The sequence below is a fragment of the Ixodes scapularis genome, unplaced genomic scaffold (genome assembly GCF_016920785.2).
Source record: "Ixodes scapularis isolate PalLabHiFi unplaced genomic scaffold, ASM1692078v2 PGA_scaffold12__126_contigs__length_90152505, whole genome shotgun sequence".
Lineage (NCBI taxonomy): Eukaryota > Metazoa > Arthropoda > Arachnida > Ixodida > Ixodidae > Ixodes > Ixodes scapularis.
The window spans coordinates 16,254,184-16,274,837 of record NW_024609838.1 but is presented as its reverse complement, the minus strand read 5'-3'; the positions used below and the strand labels follow the sequence as shown (position 1 = coordinate 16,274,837).

At 45.3% G+C, this 20,654-nt stretch overlaps 1 protein-coding gene across 1 annotated transcript in view; it reads left to right on the top strand.

The window, feature by feature from the left end:
- LOC8035018 (pikachurin) overlaps positions 1-20,654 on the top strand; it is a 66,939-nt gene that overhangs the window by 10,528 nt on the left and 35,757 nt on the right. The window contains exon 2 of the mRNA XM_040213204.3: positions 6,959-7,075. Coding sequence (XP_040069138.2) covers positions 6,959-7,075 — 117 coding nt within the window. The remainder of the gene's footprint in view (positions 1-6,958; positions 7,076-20,654) is intronic.

Genomic DNA, 20,654 nt, shown 5'->3' with positions numbered 1-20,654 from the left:
TCTTCTTCATGATCGGGCAGTGCAGGAGGAGGTGTTCGGCGTCGGCAGGCACTTCGCAGGTGTGACAGTCGCTGTCGAAATGGGGCGTGAAACAGCTTATCCAAGCTAGGGTAAATGCACTTCCGGTCGGCAAGTGGTACAGTACCGCGGCAGGCTGGCGGTCGAAGCCGCGCGGGGGACGGGCGAGAAAGGCGCCTGGCACAACCCCGTGGTCTGGGTCCTGAAGGATGTCGGCTCTTCTCACGAGAAGCTGGGCGTCCGAAAACCGAGGAACTGTCGACATTGGGCATCTGGGGTTTTTGTGGTTGCTTCCCTCCAGGCGTCCGGCAGCTGGGCTGTCCTCCATACCTCAATAATGAAGGCCAGCATAGCTGGCTGAGCAGACTCGTCGACGTTTCTTAGCGCCTGGTTTGCAACACCATCCGCGGCCTGGCGCCGCGCGGTGTCGGGGCAGAGCATTGAGGGCGTGCTGCAGTTCGTGTAGTCTAACGTCTGTGTCCGTATGCTGCATGGGGGGGGGGGGGGGGGGGCACTGGGGTCTACAAAAGTTTCTCCACCCCTTGGGCGCTGGGCCCGCGGTTGGCACGGGTAGAACCTTCGTGAAGGTTTCCGAAAGCAGCTCGACCATCTGTATTGGCTGAATCCCCATGGCCACGGTCATTCCAAAGACTGGATTCCGGGGGATCGGGCAACTCGCTAATGTTTGCGCCAACCTACAGGCCCGGCTTCCTCCACTTGGTTTGTCCAAAGTTGCGCGCTTGAAACGCCACTGTCGGCGTGCCATTTTTCTTTATGGCTCCTGAATTTGCCATTTAGTTGCCGGTAAGCCTGGACGTACGCCGGTTTCCCGGTGATCCATAACCGTCGCTGGGCTCGACTTCTTGCCTGGAGTTTTAGCCATTCGAGTTTCGGAGTGGGCCGGGTTGTTGGAGCTCTTACCTCTCGGCTGGCCACGCTGAGGGCGCGAGAGTGTGTTTCCAAAGTGAACGGGTGCCCCGCGTTGAGTGCCTCTCCGAGCACGGTCCTGTAGAGGTCCCAGTCGACAAACTCGCAGGTTCTCAAAGGTACTTTAGGTGGCTTACGCGTGACTTTCGGGAGATGATCGCTCACCCAGCTTTCCGTCTGAGGAGTCGCGTTGAGTCGTAGAGCCAAACTCGTAAAGGTTAGGTCGATTACACTCCCAGTGACTCCGGGGCGAACAAACGTCGGGCTCCCGCTGGTGATGTTCCTTAGGTCGAGCCTATCAAGGGTTGAATGCAGTTGGCGCCCTCTCGGGGTGTCGTGTTTGTCACCCTCAAGACTGTGAGTGTGCAATAGTCTCCTGCTACTATCAGCTCTCTTTCGCTCAAGCGCGGATACCTTCAAGTACTTTAGTATCCCACGGAGCACCAGGAACCTCGTAAGCCGAGACGATCGTGAGAAATGATTTTCCCACCTTGATAGTCATTGCCACAAACTCCGCGAACTCAGTTTGTGAAAGTTGTCTTTGTACTAGGAGAATAGCCCGTGGTGTTACGCCCGGCCAAGGGGGCCTGCTGTAGTACGCAACGTGACTTGAGGTCCCTATGCTCCGAGCTGGCATCCTGGGTTCCTGGAGGGCCACTGCATTGTCGGCGTTATCCAGGGGGTGGTTTCGAAGTTCTGGGAATCGCGTTGTCAAGTTACAATTTAACTGGAGAGCTGAGCAGGTGATTGGGGGGGGGGGGGGGGGATTTGAGGGGACAGAGGATGTGAGAGAGGGGACGGGATGGGGATAGTGGTGGCTGGATCATCGTTCGCCGGTGGGACGATCTGCCACTGAATGGCTGCTGGGTGACTGGGGCAAAAAGCGGAGGTGACGCCGTTGTAAGTGATGGCTCCTGGGGAGCATTCCATATTGTTGTTACCTGTCTTAATACGAGTTCGAGAACGGGTGTATAATGTGAAGGAAAATAATGGTGGTTTCTGCCCATTCTGTGCTAATGGAAGACAGGAGGGTGCGGGCCATGCGTATTGTCGACTGCAGTAATGGTTTTCAACCCTCAAATATTGTTTTCGGATTATCAGAAGGACAGTCAACAGAAGCCGGTCGCCTGGAAGATGTTGTGCCTGTTTTTGGCCGTTTTGGACTGTTTTCTTGGGGCTCTAGTTGCAGGGTTTCCACTTATGCAACTGAGTTGCCACCTTGGTAGATTTCTCTTGACGTTTAAGCGCTGAGGAATAACTGGCTTTGAAAGAATTTTCTCCAAGCGGTTTCCTCTTATCGGTCGCGGTGTTTGGGGACGGCTGGATACTTCCTGTCGCTTGCTTAGCCCGTTTAGGCCCGTGTATGGCGGTCTTTGCAACGCGATAGTCAACTGCGTGTGTTTGAGCGTAATTCCTGGCCTCGTTTTCCTTGTTCTACTCCGGCAGAATGAAGATGTGGTAACATGGGCCGCTCCGCAGTTGACGCACTTCTCTTGTGCAGAACACATGTCGCCCTTATGGGTGTCTCTGCAATGGTTGCAGAAAGAGGGGCCCTTGTAGTTTGCTTCATGATGTACATAACCGCAGAACTTGCGTCATTAGATTGGGCGTTCCTTATACTCGGAAACCGGATAACACACGTGGCGGAGATACACATAACTTGGCAGTGCTGATGTGCAGAATAATGATTTCTCTGCAGTGCTCTGGCCAAGTCGGCGCTTTCTAGCCACTCGACCACCCGGCGATCTCAAATGCTGTTCGGTGTCGGCATCCGGTAGCTCTTTGCCGACGTCTTGGATTACGCCGATTGCGTATAGTGGCGAGGGACGGGCTTGTCGATCTCACTTTGAAGGCGCGCAGATCTGAGTGCAGGAGAGGAGTGTCCGCGTTGCTTGGCAATTACGTATATCAATCAATCAATCAATCAATCAATCCGTTATTTCACATCAGAAACTGATGTAGGCTGCAGGGGCAAAAAGTCAAAAGTTTGACTTGACAAGGCCTCTGCAGCCTTACAATTGGCACACGGCGACATACTACACATGAAGTAATAACATTAAGTTTTCAGCTTTTAACATTAAGCAAATAAATAAATAAAAAAAGAACCAGAAGAACAGCATAAGTGAAACACGCTGTTAAAGATAACAAAAAAATCATATGCATATATATATATATATATATATATATATATATATATGTATATATACACATACACATATACATATGTATATACATACATATATATACACGCATACATACACACACATACATACATACGCATCATACACACGCGCATATACACACATGTATATAAGGCACATAGCATATTTAGGTACATGACAGGACTAAAAATAATAATCGTACTACCTCAAGGATAACTGAAACATACAGAACACACGACCTCACAATACAAGCGAAATTTTAATACAAGAAAAAATTTTTAATTGTACTAAGATTCAGTCTCTCGATATTTGTTAAATTATGCTTCTGAAGTTTATTTAGAATAAATGGAAGATTATACCTTAGCATTTGGAAACCGTAATTTGTGCGATTTGTTGGTATTTTCCAATGCTCCCCCTCACGAACGTCATATACCCGGATATTTGGTGTTAGGTTTGAAATATGTCTAAGGAAAGGCTCGTTAGAACGGAGGGCTGATCTATATCGTGTTAGTAGAGTATACTCATATAAGTTAGGGACAGTTATTAGGCGTAGTTCTTTAAATAATGGGGGTGTATGTGAATCGAAAGGAACATTGAGTATTGTGCGAACAGCCTTTTTTTCAAGAAGGTGTAATTTGTTAGCATTTGACAGAGATGTGGTACACCACACTAAATTACAGTAGTTCAGATGGGGTAAAAAAACGGCCCTGTATATAAGCATTTTTATGTGACGAGGCAATAAATTTCTGAATTGACATAATTTCCCAAGCACTCTTGACCACAATTAGGTTAATTCTGCTATTTGGCCTTATCTCGTGGATGCAGTCCGGCCCTTTTGGCTATAAAGCGACTGACATCTTAAGGTGATGAATTTTGTTTTCAGTTAGTTTAGGGGGGGGGGGGGGGGGGGGAGGGGTCTGTTGGCGTGAAGATAACAGTCAGACCCTCTGAGATCATAGGGGGCTTGACCATGGTCGTAGTGCTCCCGCTCGAAATGGAGCTTGGTTTATTGCGCTTCTTGAATGCATAAGGGTCAATCCTGTCACCTTTTTTGGCGTCTGAAAGTTTCATATCAGCATTGAAGTCCTCGGGCCGGTCAGCATTGGGATTCTCGCCCTCAGTTTCAGCGCATATTGAAGAGATCATGCAATACTAGTAGGGGACCTCTTTTTTTTTCTTTTTTTACTTGCCGTTAATAAAGGGTTTTAAATTTACATTGCCAGGTCGATTCCGGTAGCCAAGGGGTAACCTTGAGTGGCAGACCCCTCCGCTGAGAAGCGGAGATAGTCCTTGTGGATGCCTCGAGGTACGAATGTGTAAACTGCTTATAATTTCAAAATATTGGATCGAATAAATCAGCCTACCGAAAAAAGCTGTCCCGCTCAAAAAGCTTCGTCTTCCGTCTCGCACTCTTGGCGCCGACTGTGCTACGGCGACATTTTGCGTTCGCCGAATTCTTTTGTATTTTTCCCGTGAGCGCGTGCTGTCGGCATCGGGTACTACAGAGGTCGGCATCGCCCTAAACAGAAGGGCATTGAGGCACCTATTGTCTTGCCCAATACAGCCTAAAAGACAAGACCTGGGCAATACGTCAATCGCTAAAAGATACTCCTAACTCTGCCGAAGGGCCAAACGCGCTCTCCGCAAAGTGGCAGACGCGTCTGCCTTGCTGTCGCCACGTGCGAGCGTCGTATTCGTTGTGAGACACTGCAAGACGCTCTGACGGCGATTCTGACGCAAAGTAGGCGACCCTGCGAGGATCTGCTAATGATGACGTTGGAAGGGAAAGGCGCTTTGTCTTCTAGGTGGTATATTGGCTTGCCAGATAAGGCAGCACCACGTAGAATAATCGAGGCCTGCGAACATCCTCCTCTTACTTCAGGGAATGGAATCACAGTCGGATGGAGACTGCTCGGAAACTGGATCCGATCCCTATGTCGAGCGTCCTTTGGCACCCTGACTGGACACGAGTTAAGGCCATGCTCTACTCCGACATTGAGCGTAGCAAACTCAGCGTAGCGTAGCGCATACGGATGCCGATTGGTCTCGGATATCGAGTTCCTTGCTCGCCGGCAAGTGAAAGCCGCGCGTTCTGCGCTACGCTGCGTTTGATGTCGGAGTATATAAAAAAGCCTTTACAGTTGAACACTGACACAGCACTCGTGACCAACCTGCGTTTTTTTACAGCGAAGCTGCTTCATGCTCGGGTTCCGTGGATTTTTCGTGTGCGTCAACAAAAACTCAGAGAGGGCTCGCACCGCCCTCTCTTTGTCGTCGTTCCGAGCGCTTGCGTGTCTAGTCTCCTCCGGCTTCTCGGGGCGGCGATAGTCCTTGATATGGGTTTGCGTACCTTTCGTCACGATGGCCACCAATCAAGACAATAAATGTGTTCGTACCTTTGTTCAAAATTTTGTCACGTCTGTGTCGTGTGCTGAGCAGCTTCGCTGGTAACCCACGTTCACAGAATAGAATGGCTGATGATATTTGCTCAATCTCGCTGTGATGACGTCAGAATTCTATAGTTCATAGGCTTTGATTACACGAGGTGGTTTAAAACAAGGTCGCATTCTGTACCAGTTACTCTTAAAAAAGTAACTCCACACCAAACACGAAGGTGGTCGACGAATGAGTATAACTTGAAAAGCCACAGCGTCACAGTGTCAGTCACTTCGAGCTTTCTGACAGGTTACTCTTTCACCCGTTGAAAGGTGATAGCTACTCGAACTTGAACGTAATGAAGACACCCCCTTAGAGGCTTTCAAATGTGCGATCTAGTTACAGTCACAGTCAGGCGAAAAAAGTAAGTTTGCTTCAAACGTGTAGCTTGAAACGTCCAGGTTATGGGTTTCTGACTGCGAGCTTGACGGTTTTGTTTCAACTGCAATCAAGGCACCTGTGTAGTCTTATCTCAATTTGAGGCAATATGCCCGATATATTTAGAGGCATTAACAAAACACCTGTAACTCGAAAAATCGACACTGAAGCAGCAAGACCTATGTCGCTCCATCAAGATTTAATTTTATTGCAACTAAAAAAAAGAACTAAAAAAGTAATTCGTCACCAGTGCTTGCAACCGCGGAATTAGTAGAGCCGATAGGAATTGTGTCGCCAACGGACATCGTTGGCACGTAAATATAGTATATACAACTAAGCCGCCGACGATGCTTTTTATGTATTAAACAACATAACTACTTGTGAGGAGTACGTTAAATCCGTTAAGTCCGCAACAATCAAACTCTTTGTACTTGATTTGTACAGATGAACCCGGTACTTGATTTCTACCGGCTCTGTTTGTAGCATCACTTTACGCGAAGTTTTTTTTTTTTTTTTTTTTTTTGGTTAACAGCTGGGAAACGGTTCATGAAAAGATAGGACCACTCAACACTTCATGAGCATACCTGCGTTAAAACAAAACAAAAAGAACTGCCCCTAACTGACGACTTCTTTGCGGAAGTACGCGAACTTCTGCTACTGTAGTCACCGCCACCTTAAGGAGCGCCAGGGCGTGGTCTATAATGCTCATGCTTCACGCTTTGTGACTGTATCTTAGGCTATCTTATCTCCTAATACCGAAGCCTGATTGGCTGCGGACCGCTAATCGGATATGATCGGGGATCGCAACTTTCTGACCAGACTTGAGATTCTGCAAGGCAGAAGATCCTCCTCTCCGTGGAGGAGGAGGAAAGAGGCGACGGTAGACAGGGTAGAAGGGGGGAGAGGAGGAAACGGGGGAAAAGTGAAAAGCGTGAACTGGTCGTCGGCCTTTAAGTGGTCCTTGACCATAGCGGTATTCTGGTGAGCCGAAGGTGGTCTATCTATCGCCTCACGTTGGTCTCCCCTGCCTTCAACAGGCGAGTGCCGCGTGGACGGGCCCTGCCAGCAGATCTGCTTCGACCTCCACGACGGAACGTTCGAGTGCGGTTGCAGTTCAGGATACCGCCTTTCCAGCAACGGATACGGATGCGAACGTGAGTGGAATTTCTCTCTAAAGGCCCGTTCACACTTCTGCAACCGAGTACGACCGAGAGAGACCAGACCGGTTTTTAAGCCTTTTGCGACTTCTTAGGACCGGATGCGATGCAGCGGAGCTGGTCCTAAGAGATCGCAAGAGGCTTAAAAGCCGGTCTCGTCTCTCTAGGTCTTACTCGGTCGCAAGAGTGTGAACGGGCCTTAAAGCTCTCGAAATCAACAGGCAACGACTTTCGGACAACAAAGATAAATTACGTAAAAAAAAGAAAAGGTTGTTAATCTTTTTGTGGGTCATTAAAAATACTGTGTAAATATATATATATATATATATATATATATATATATGACACGCTCTGGGCTTCTCTTTTTTTTCTTTTTTCTTTTTTTGTTCTTTTGGAGTACAATTTGGGTCGTTTTCTGTGACTGGCACAGGGGGTTTAGTGATAATTCGTACCTGTTGTAAATCTTTCTTTTCTTCGGGGGAGAGAAAATGGATACCACGATACCACGAGCCGATTTTCCTTGATTAAATGACCGCTGAAATAGAATGACGTATATCATCGTAAATAATTTCAGAAAATGGCTGACCCAAGATTCTTGGGTCAATCAAAAAAAAAATCACCCGTTTTTTTATTTTTTATTGTTTAAAATTTTACGTAGCTAAGGTTAATTTGTTGCTTATTCTATTTTTATGTCTGAAAATAAAAGGGGGTGGGTCTTTCCTGCAACTTTTTCAAGTGTCTGTTGATGTGCAGAATCGTGTAAACATTATAATAGCAAAATCTATCTTAAGACAATTCCCGAAACATTCGTAGCGATGAATGCACGACGCTGAATTTTCGACGAACAAACCAAAACGAAAAATACTCCCCACGAGACCGGAGACAGAACAAGTACAAGCTCGCAAAACCGTTTTGACAAAGAGTTCTCAGACTCTACTTCCCATCTGGAAAATAAGACACCATAAACACTCATCCAGTCAACAAACAACAGAAATAAAAAAAAAAATAGGAAAAGACGGCGAGCATCCAGAGGGAACTATCGAAGAACAGGCAGTCCAATTATATCTCGCTAAAAGTTGGCAAGGCGCGCCAAAGGCTGTCTTCGCCGCTTCGATTCCCTCGGCCGGCCAGTGTTGCTTCGGAGCACCTGCGCTACGTCAAAACCATTTAGAGACGGCCAGGAAGCTTCCTCTGGTGCGAAGCACGAAGTACGCTTCCATTCCATTTCGCCCGCCTCCTCTCGGGACCGAGTTGATTCCGCTTTCTTTGCTGCCCTCCGGTGGTCCGAAAAATCTCTAGACGCTAGGAGCACGTTTCTCCTTAGGATGGACCGCAGATGACGCTACGAGCCGTTTCTTGGATTGGATTGGCTTCTTTCGGCGTTTTCTTTGTAACGCGCGATCACGAAATGCTGGGTTCTGGATCTAGCCTACAGCGCCTCAATGTTGTTGTGCTGGCGCAATACCACTTGGAAGACAAGGCCTGCACGTGAAATCATCGTTAGTGGATTCCCGTCCCACCCTAAGTGGCAAACGCGACAGTGGGGACAACTCTGTCGTCTGCTAGTGGAGTTGCCATCTTGTCTCCCACTCTACGCAGCCGTTTAGGGACGCTTACGCAGTTTTGAGTATTACCACTTGCGAAGTGACGCGGAGTAACTTTTAAGTGTACACAACGTCACGCGTTTCATCAAGTATGCCTTTGTTTGCGAATCAAAGAGCAATGCAGGAGAGTTGGTTCGTACTTACAAGTTGGCGATACAGCGCGCCGTAAACAAGGACAGAGAGAGCCGGCAGACGAGACGGGTACTGTTCTCGACGCCGTTCAGGAGGCAGGGGGTACAATGGTGGCCGCGGTCACAAAAAGTCGGCACTCGTCCCTTCCCCCCCCCCCCTTCCCCCCAAAAAAAAGGGTGTCGCCACTCTAGAGGGGCGCCGTAGGCAAGCAACATTGAGGCACTCTAGCGAGACCTAGGCTAGGTGGCGCAAGATACCGCCCGTTAGAAGGGGTACAACCATTAGCATCCATTCATCCAACCAATCTTATTCTGTGTAAAGCAACGTTACTCGATCAACTGACTCGGCAGACTCCCACGGACAGCGTGATCCTTTCTCGTACCCCTCAGGCGGGCTAACGCTGTTCGAAGCGCCAACCTTCTTGCTCGCTGCGGCGCGTCTTGCAACAGCAGTTCAAAACACGGCCGCGGCGAGCAAGAAGGGAGACGCTTCAAACAGCATTTCCGATTCTAGGTGTTATCAGCGGAAACTGACGCGTGTCAGCGCGTTTCTTAGAAGGAATCACGCTCTCCGTGGGAGTTTGCCAACTGAGTTGATCGAGTAACATTTGTGTAAACGCTTCTTCACAGAGTTGCGCCCTGTTGCAACCGACTGCGTTCTGCTCCTGCGTAATAGCTCGCGACGAGAAAGCACACAGGCGCCATCTATCGTGCAGCTGTGGAACATCCGTAATGTTTTTATCGCGCGCGTTTCTATTTTGTTGTTGGCTCTCAAAACTTTCGACAATGTTCTAAACGACGATTTCTCATGGGTAGTATGTGCATTAGATCTCGCGGATACGGCAAAACTTTCACTCTAGTTTAATGCCGTTCCAGGCTCACCTCGTAGATGGCTCCAGCGTGCCAGTCTAATTTCTCGTCGTATGCGGTCACATGGTTGCATACAAAGCAGCAGTTCCGCTGCTTGTAGACCTTTCCGGCGGCACTCTCAAACGAAGCGAGCGGGCAAAAAATGCTGAGTCACTGAGCTGTGGACGCACGCGCAGCGTCCGATATACCGCACAGCAGAACAACAGAGCATGCTTGGAAGGCGTCCCACAGCCCAGCAGACAAAGATGGCAGCGTGCAGGAGGCGATTTCTGCAAAGGTCTATACATTATACAAAAGACGCGCCGTTCCCTGAAGACACGATGGCAGTACCACCTGCGCACACGAGTCAAACATCTTCCACGTACGTCTCTTTTATACATACGTATGATTCGAACATCTCTGCAGACAGTTTTTTTCTGTATGACCAATGTGACAGAACAGTCATACAGGAAAGAAACATATCTCCGAGAATGCCTGCCGACTGTCTTTTGTTCGATGTATTAGCTGTGTGGCGTAAGGCTCCACACGACTGCAGAACGCACTCGGATGCGACCATAGTCAAATGTGCGTGTGAAGCATGCCCGCGTGACCTTCACCACTCCTGAAGTTTACGTGAAGCATGTCACGTGACCTTCGGGAGTGGTGCAGCTTCACGCGGGACGCGTGGCTGGCATTTTTTGAAGTAACGCGTTAGAAGGAACGAGGTTACTGATGACGCGTTAGTTTTTAAGCAACGTACTAACGTACCCGTTAGATTTCCAAAATGACTACCGCATAAAGTAGTTATGTTATTGTGTTCACCGTACTATCTATCTAATTACGTTTTTGTTACTTGTTCACGGCATTAGAGTTTTAGTAGCTCGTTCGGACGTGTGTGATAACGACACCTGATACTCCGCCGCCGCCTTTGCGCATGCGTCGTATCCTTATCGGGTGTCGTCCGTCCGTCTAACTACGTTACTCGTTACTTTTGATTCAAATTAGTCCGATTTATTTGTATTTTCAAAAGGGACCACGCGCCATCGGAACCTCGCCTAATTCTACTACTTTGATAAACAAAAGATTAAAAAATATTATGAAATCACTCCTTAAAAGTTTATTTACTTTCGAAGGTCGTAACCACGGCTTATCGCTGCCAAAACCTGAAATCCAAAGCGACGAAAAGACATAACGTTCGTCAAGCTCTGGAAGCAACGGTAACGGTATATTTCGTTACATTTGCAGGATGTAAAAACGCATTTTAGCAACGCGCTATGTGTTTCGGCCAGGTATAACGAGTCTATGACTGTCTCGTTACTTATTTTCGGTAACGGGCCCTACACTGGCAACCATGTGATACGTACCTTCCCAGCGCTGGATTGGCCGAGTAGGCTCGTCGTGCCCGCCACGGTCCATCCTAAAGTGGAATGGAGTATAGAACACGTTCCGAGGAACGACGAAGAACGGAAGAACAGAAAGAGGAATAGACGGAGAGAACCACGCCGCCACGCCAGAACGGTTTTTATCACTTTCCGTTTTGTTACCCTCTGGTTTACAATTTCCTTTTCGTGCGTTTCAATTTGTAGATTCACTTTTTTTACTTCTTTTTTTAGGAGGGGGCAGGTTCTGAAGATGTTCGGAGATTCCTTCCTTCTGCTTCGACGACTGTTGCCAAACGGGGGAACGCGAAGCGGGAGATTCTTCGGCTCTCAGAATGATTTTTCCGCGGATGATCGTTCTATTTATGGCCCGAGATCGGAGTACCGCGCACGTTTTGCCATCCTAGGAAGCTTAGAAAATCGGTTATTTTAAGCTCGCTTCTTTTTTTTTTTTTTTTGGTTAGGTTAGGTGTGTTAGGTTTATCCGAGGTTCTATAGCTGAAAGAATAAAGCGTGCGCTCTAAAGCAGGCGATATCCTTTCTCAAATATATTTTTCTTTTACATTACTAATATACATCACATATATTTTATTCATAATATTCTGATATACATAAATACTGATATACATGATTACTTATATACATGATATACAGGGGTTTTCACAGGAATTGAAATTAGGGGGGGAAGGGTGTCTAAATTTTTAGAGGGAGGGGAATTCAGCATAGGGGAGTCGTTGCGAATTAAGGGGGTGCTTTCAGAAAAACAAGGGGGGGGGGGGGGTGTTGGGAAATCAGGGATGATATACATGATACGCATTTTTAGATAGCTCATTTCTGTGCATCTTCCTCAGCATAAGACGCGAACTGTATGTAGGCGAGTTCTTGTAACTTAGTGGGTTCGTCGTGCGCTTGTGAAGCAATTTAATTTGCTTCATTTGACCTCTTTGGGATGATGTACCATTAACTAGATCCACTTTACACGTTAGAATATATTTGGTAACATTTGTATTGCTGCTTCATTTTTTTGTGTGTGTGCGTGTGCGTGTGTGACCAGTTTGATTGCTACTAGATATGTTGTCACGGTTAGACGAGTCAAATTGACATCTGACCATGAGCTAAGAGCCCGAGTGAGAGATCTCTAAGGCTTTCTTTCACACATGTTCATGCACAAAAAAAAAAAAAAGAGCTCGCACGTGCATTTAAAAGAAACCACTTCTAATTTACTTGGTGGCTACCGGAGTAGCTTATTTTTGGCTTTGACCATGTCCCATGATGATACGCGGGACGTCACGTGACCCTTGTGGCGTCACGTGACCCACGTGACCCACGAGTCCCGCGCGTTGCAATATGGGACATTTCCCATATTGCACCGCGCGGGGAAGAGGAGGAGGGAGGAGGGGGGAAGAGGAGGGAGGAGAGGAGGGGAGGAGGAGGACGAGGTGGAGGAAAGTGAGCGAGGAGGGGTAGCAGGGAAGATGAGGAGGGGTACACCCTCCCCTCAGTACCCTTCCCTCCTCCTCCTTAAGAGCTGCGCTCCGATTCGGCGTTACAGGGATTTGTAAACATCCTTCATTTTTTTTTTTTCAATTTTTAGAGCAGTCAAACACGTAACTTTATCAAATAAAATATTCAGAAATATATACGTGTATATTGCCAAAAGAAAAAGTTTTGATTGTTGTCAGCAGCTTTTGTCAATTAGTCAGACACGAGAAGAAAACAGTGCAAAGATTCGCGTTTAATTGTGAATAAATACGCAAAAGGAAGAAAAACGTAATAATGATCACGTCAAAACCAGCTGTCAAATCGGGAGTTTTTTGGTCGCTGACAGCGTAATAATAGATAGAGTTTGTCAAGCTTCTTGGGAAATATTACGTTATGGCGTTTGTTGCTCTTTTATGCGTTTGTTACCACCAACCGATCCAATCAAGCGCAAAACAAACAAATCGCGTTTCTTGTCTTTAAGTTTGTGTTTGCGCTGCGACTAGTCTTAGCCCTGCTCAGGCGTGAGATGAAATGGATTATAGACCTTTTCTACAAGGGCACCGCCATCTTGAATAATGTCACTTCCAGGATGGGCGAAAACATTGTTTTGTCGTCGCCACGCCAATAGAATACATTTAAGATAGTGTCACGAACGAAAATTGATGAGGCGACAAAAACTGAAGAAAACTAAACGTGTAACGGGCCAACTCTTGCCCAAAACTAAATAGAACGAGGTTGGCATCGCAAGCGTCGGTGTCGGCGGAACAGCAGAGTCGAGCGCTTGGGCGAGACTGACTGCGGCTCGCCACGCGGAGCACCCCGTGGGCTTCTGGAACAATCGGCGTAGAAGGTTCGGCGCGTAGAACATTCCGACCTCGAACAAGCAACAGTGTTCTCGAACTTACCAGAACGCGACGTCTACAGAACCAACAAAAAGATGCACACGCGGCCAGGCATCAAACCTCGGCCCTTTGCGCAAGATTAACGTGAAAGCTCTATAGGCAGAAAGCGCGCTGCAACGTTGTTGTCGTTGTTTCTGTTGTTGTTGTTGTTGTTTTTGTGGTTAATGACATAAATACAAATGAAAAGATTATGGTTGTAACCATAAAATGTCCTAACAAATAAGTCAGAACCTTCCACCAGTTGTCAAACACACAGCGCTATGCGACAGGTGCACGTCGGGCGAATATGTTTAAATCAGGCTGCGAGAGCTACGAACAGAGTCCTGTTAGAACGAAGAAGACGCTAAGTCGGGTGGGTATTGTTTCGGGCGTCGCGTTAACGATGTTCCCCCTTAGAACCAATTTCTCGGCAGAGCGGCTGGGACAATGGGAAGGGGGCGTGGACAAATTTGTCAGCGGGTGTAATATGAGCGGAGTGGGGGGAGGGCCGATTGTTCCTCGGGAGTGTAAAAGGGCAGGTGGGAGGGAAGAAATTATCTCTCCGCGCGCAGGGTCTGTCTTCCTTTCGGGAAACGGTGGGAAGGCCCATGAGAGAATAGAGAAAAGAGATAAGAGAGAAGGAAGAGAGGCATTTGGAGAGGAGGGCAAGGCACAGAAAGAGAGCAAAAGAGAGAGAAAACAAAGAATCAAAAGAAGATAAAAATGAAACAGAAATAACGACAAATATATAAAAGAAAAAGCCAAAACAAAGAAGCAAGGTGAAAAATAAGTAAACAATAAACAAAAACAAGAAATAGGAAAATAGAAAAATAAATAAACAAACTACAAACTACCAAGACAATAAGAAAGAGCTTGATAAAAAAATAATACGTTTATTGCGTTTTTTTTTTTTTTTTTTCATGCCCTGTATTTTGTCTTATGAACGCAAACCACCAAACAAAAATGAAAAAAAGAAAGGAAGAATCGAACAACGAAAACCAAAAATGTAGATAAAAATAAAAGATGAGATAATTCAATAGACGAACGACCGTGACAAAAATAGATAAAATGATGAAATCGAAAAGACAATGTTTGTAGTGAGTTGAAAATCGAGTGCGAAGAAAATACCCCACAAAAGTAAACCTGAAAGAAGAAAAGAATATAGTAAACAAAACAAGGAAAGAAAGACAGATGAAACTTGGGACTAGGGGTGATAAAAAAATAAACTTGAAGATGAAGCTATCGCTTCTTCGCCGGCTCGTGCTCCCAACTCGAGGCGAAGGGCCACCAAGCTGTCGCGCGCTCTCGATCAATTGGGAATTTTCGGCCTCGGTCGTTACAAATACCGAGAGGGCCAATGTTCGCGCCGAGCCTTTTACCGCGATGAAAAAGGCGCCTTTTTTTCTCTTGAAGTGTTCAATAGTCGCACCTAACCGAAGTTACGTAGCTTGTTCGTAGCCTTTATGTATATATATATATAGATAGATAGATAGAGAGAGAGGAAGAGGGGGCATTTTCGGTACTGTGTATCGACTGTAGCTTAGTGTTTCGAGGTATAAGTTACGAAATTATTCAAACTTTTAGTCTGCTGGACAACTAAAAGGAAGTTTTTTTTTGTTGTTGTTCTTTCTCGCGAAAAACAATTTACGAAGCGAAAAGCTTGCGCACATAATACTATAGTTACAACACGCAGTGTTCATAGCACTCGGGAATACAAATAGGTTGTCAATGGTCCGCGTGCGTGACACAAACAAGTAAACTTGCGAGCAACGGCTAGATGGAAGCAGCGCAAGTGCATAAAATGTCAAGTTTTTTTGTTGTTTTTTTTCGCTACGTATCTATTAACGTAAATGTCGAGATTGGTGTCGCAATTGTTGAAGAAGCCATAAAACGCACTGCCTTTTTTTCTCTCTAAGAGACGGGATTTGGTTGTTTGCATAAGGCGTGGTCGGTGTTCTTGAAATTTTTCGACGAACTTGCATAAGTAACCAGTCCGGTTATATATAGGATGATCAGATAAACCGAGTATGACGAGTTTACTCGTTTTTGTGTCAATGAAATATTTCTTTATTTGTTACATTAAAATAGAGGACGTGCACATTGTACAGCACCATTTCGAAGCCCCGCAAGAGCTAAGTCCGCCTCTTTGGTTGCGGCCAGAAAACTATAGAATCTGGACCGGTGAAGATCGCATGTAAACGAGCGTCCACATTTCGTGTGAGAGGTGCGATTCCAAAGCAGCTGTGTTATGCTGTGTAAGAAGCGAAGAACCACCGATCTTTACGGGAACAATGTGCATACGTAAACAAGGTTAAAGTTTTTTTTTTTAATATTTATTTGTTACTTTACGCGCGGCTTTTGATAGCGAAGTCGGCAGCAACACGAAGAAACCGGCGTGCGTTCTCGTGCGGCAGGAACCTATCCACAACTGCTGTCCTGATCCCTAATCTCTGCAATCACCGACGTTTTTAATTAATGTTTTCATTTGTAGACTTGCGCGGTGCTCGCTTTAATGTGAGGTGCACGTTGTAGGTTGTTTTTTTTTTTTTTTTTTTCTAACTGATAAAGCAAGTCGCTAGATGTAGAGAATACCAAACCCGAGGAAGCAAAGCAAACGCTAATCATATTACAGCTTCAGGAATGTATTCTATTAAGTAAATTTCAACTTCTATATAATGAACGGTGAAAAACAAGAGCATAAAAGGCCACAAAATCCTTCGTTTTAATGTCGCATATGAAATCCAAAAAATAACCAAGGATAGCCAACAACAAGAAAATATTAATTGCGTAGAACTTTCTAAACACTTCACATGGAGTCAGTAAATGAAGTTGGTAAACGACAGCACTTCTGGAACCAACGCCGATTGTGTAGTTGTTAAATAGTCTTGAAGATTTAGAGCGCGGATATAAAGAACGAAGAAATAACGAACGCAGCCGACGCTTCTGTTTGCCCTCAACCCTTCCAGAGATACTTAATGTTTCTCTCGGTTTTTACACCACTTGCTTAGGTTCAACGCAATACCGAACACTGCAATCCAATCTCGTCTGCAAAAAAAAAAAAGGACGCGACGTTGTGGATGTTGAGTGAAGTAACACCAAGAACGCCAACTTTATTTCTCGGACTCCTTTGTTGTACCTTAAATCCAAATTTTGTCCTTTGCGCAAAAACTCGGCGGGTGGTTTCTGGAATGTCGTGTTTTACAAAGCCGATATCGAGATGTGGACAGATCCTCGTTTACCTGCACGGTATTTCGCGTCTGTACTCTTCTGAGGTCGAAGCTATCTCAATCCTAATTAAGCTCTTTGCATCCACTAAAGGGTCCCTTGAAAAGACAAAAAAAAATTTTTTAAACAGTCTGATTTGGGACACCTGTGTCAAAAAAATAAATATTACGCGAAAAAAAAAAGATTTGAAAAATATTGACGGCGAGAAATTTATTTTTATTCTGCGTGCAAAGTTCATGACGTCGCGGGTCATTCCGGAATGACCATCTCGGTCGTGAAGGCGAAGCCGGAAAAGAAGGTGAGTGCCGACTAAATCGCGTATTGCGCTGTCAATATTGCTCTAAAAAAAAGATCGCGTAATTTTTTTTTTGCACGCGTGTCTTGACAATACATTAAAAAAAATTCTTTTTATTGGCCTTTCAAAAATTTACCGGGGCGCAGTTGATTGTGTGGGAACTTTCATATTTTTATCGGTTGAGACTATCGCCAGTAACAGTCTAAAAAATTACTAACATTCGGTTTTTGGGGATTCTTTGAGTCGATGGAGCTTTTGTATCGAAAAGAAAATAGAAAGTGCCTTTTGAAATAAAAGGCAAAATGACCAAGTTCTTTCTTCATACTGTGTGGCCGGGAAATAAAAAAAAAAATAAAGTTGTGGCACCATAGACAATGGCAGAACGCCACCTCCCACGAAATACCGAGAAACCAAAAACAAACAAACAAAAAAAAACCTTGACCTAACTAATATGGCCACGCGGAAAATGTTCCCAGACCTCCAAGCAATTTAACACATCCCATATTGTGTTATCTAAAATTAATATTTGTTATCCCCGTGGAGCGACCCGCTGAGATTGGGTGTACTGCTTTCTGGAGTTTTTCAAATAAGGAGTCACTTGAAGCCTCCATTTAAGTTTTAAATGCACGTATTTTCGACAATTTATGACACTGATTTAATATTTGTAGACCGCCCCTTCAAGAGGTGCTAATAAAGTTACACCTCTCAAATGGGCTTCGTATTAGCATAAACCAACGAAACAGATACAACAAATCCTCCCCCTCTCCTTCCCTTTGTCGCTTATTTTAGTAATTCGATTACTCTAACTTTCGCAGTAATCGAACACAAAAACGCGACGCAGAAAAAACGAAACCACGTCCCACGACAACCAAATCCAACCTCATTTATTATTCTTTTTTTCTTTTTTCAACGGAACCAATCAAGCATCTGGTTAACCCCCCATTAAACGAAGTTGTATTTCCCCTTTCCTCTCTTCCGGATCTCCTCCTCCACACGAGTGCAGCAATCAAAAGTTTGCCTGCCGAGTCAAACCAACCCCTCCTAACACCAGAGATTAAAAAAAAAAAAAGAGGGGGTGGAACCCTTATTTCCCCTCAACGTGACAAAACACCGGTGATGGGTACGATTCTACGATTCTGTGTGCGTGCGTGTGTGGTTGTGTGTGTGCGACTGTGCGTGTGCGCGCGCACGCAAGCGAAGTGTGTGTACGAAGGGGCGTGTGCTCGGCGAACAGAACCCCGAGTTCTGCGAATGTGCGCCGGCGGTGGGGAGACGGGGGAACCGCGCCGCACACGATCGAATTCGCATCGACCGTGCGATGAAGCCGACGGCACAGTCCCACAGCGGGCGCCGTAGGCGGCACTACCTCAGTGCCTCTCTGCCGCCGCTGAGCTCACCTACCAACTCAAACTGCCGAGACCCTTCCCCCCCCCCTCCTCTCACTCCACTTCCCTTTCTCTCTTCCATCCAAAGTCCTGCCCCCGCTTTCCTGGTTTATGTCGTGTGCTTTCCCGGTTTAGCTTTGTCTTCCTCTCTTCACACTGTCCTAGCTGCTATCTACCACGAATGGTGGAGGAAAGAGCGTCTGTTGGTGTTTTAGGTTTCTTTCTTGTACGGTCTCTATTGAGCTCTCTGTTGTATATGTTTTTTTTCCTCGTCCCGATCGCCCGCGGTTCCAGACTGTGTAGGCCTAAGGCAAGCAATACACGGGTTATTGAGGTAATATTATTACCGTTCTACTGGCGTTGCCGTCAGCACCTTTTATCCCGCTTTTTTTTATTATTATTCGGTGTTTTTGGTCCTTTTCGCTCTATCGTCTAAACTTACCGTAATGCTTTCGTTTATTTTTTATTTTTTTTACAAGTAGCAGATTCTTTTTTTTAGGAAGCAGACGGCAACTCTTCTCGTGGAGTCGAGACAAAGCACGATGCTGGCAACATTGCCGTTCTTGAGTGGCACCAAGCCTAGAGAAGCACGTCTGAGTTTCTGACGTTTTCTCGTTGTTTTTCTACAGTTTGGCCTAACGGGGTCGTCGATTAATATGTGTTGTCTGAGAATAAAGTATTCCCATCATTAGTGTAGTAAAAATGGGATTCACTATTCTTTCTTTATACTGCCTTATTTATTTATTGCTTTTTAGTTTACCTATCACCTTCTTTTTCTCTCTCGCTCTCTTTTTCTCTTTCTCTCCCTTTATCTTTTTACTCAGTGCACTGTTTTCTTTCTTTACGCGAAAGAAACAAAAGCAAAAAAAAAAAAAAACACGCAAAAATATTACATTTTCTAAATAACGCGTGCGTTGGCTTTCCCTCATTATACCTCCTTATGTGGAGGAGTACCCTTCTCAGGGGCAACCTCGTGGGGCACCGAGTTTTTTGTGTTGCGGGGTGTTTCGCAGGGCACTGCTTTATCTGTAAAGTTTCGTACAAACAAATGTATTTAGCTGTGAGTTATGATTCACTTGTAAGGCCTTGTATAATAAATTACTTGACAAAAAAAAAAGATTCTTTTCTGTGAAAACAACATGCACAACTTGAGGAAACATAAATGGCGCTCTGAAAATGACATGTCTAAACAAGGTGTAAAATGCATATTATTTTTATAATAAAAAGAGGCGTGTTTCAAAAACAGACAATAGTTCCATTTTTTTTTCATCTGTCTTTTTGCTAGAAGCATGTAATATGAATTTCTTTAACATCGTTTTTTTATTTATTTTTAACTATTATTGACGTTAAACAACATGCTACAGAGAGGTCCATATTATTGAAAGAAGTAATTTTACTAGAAAGAGTCAATAATTCATACTCGTTAATTGTCAAACAATCAACTATTTAAAAAAAACTTGATTAAGCTAAAAGTGAACGCATCTTCGCGAAAAATGTTGTTGGTTGCCTGCCCATGAATAGGATAAGCACAGTCCACACTGAAAACTATATATATAAAGGCAATTCAATTTTCGACACACTCTTTCTTTCTAAATAAACCTTCTTTTTTTCGACAGATTCGTTACGTTAACAAATGCGTGTACGGTCACACAGGAATTTCCGGAGTCGCTCGCATGCTCGTAACCACAAGGCCAAACATTCGGACCAAGTATACCTCCTGCGTGATTCACGGCCTTACGTGTTTCTTTGGTCACGCACGCACGCACTTCAGAGCTCAAGCGACGTGGGGCAAACACCACTGAAGCTACAGCACACTGTGCCTTTTTTTCCAGTGAGCTTCGACCGCGTGCGTACATCTTCTCCCCTAATATTGCGTTCCGCAATCGCCATTTTTTTATGTGTGTGTGTGGGGGGGGGGGGGGGGGGGGGGGGTATATTTTCCAGCACGGCCAACATTGTCAACACAAATCGATGTGCATATTTTGCCCATTTTTACCTTTGTTTTTTGAGTATCGGTAGTATGGGGCATAAAACGCAATGAGAATCGATACAACGGCTCGACCTTAATGCGTTCTGGCAGGCAGAAGCTTGTTAGGCTACCCTTCATTTGTAGTTTGATGACGAACCCCCCAGATGGCACTCGTTACTCGAAAAAGATAATATAAGAGTTCGTAGAAGAAACAAAATTATAAGATTAAAATTAAAAATATTAGAAGAATGGTGGATGAAATCTGCGGACAGATAGAGGTTATGTTCGATTAAATTGACTAAACATTACTTAATCTGGAGCTAAAATACTATTTTGGCTAGGTGGCGCAAGTCACCGCCTGGTTCAAAGGGAACAG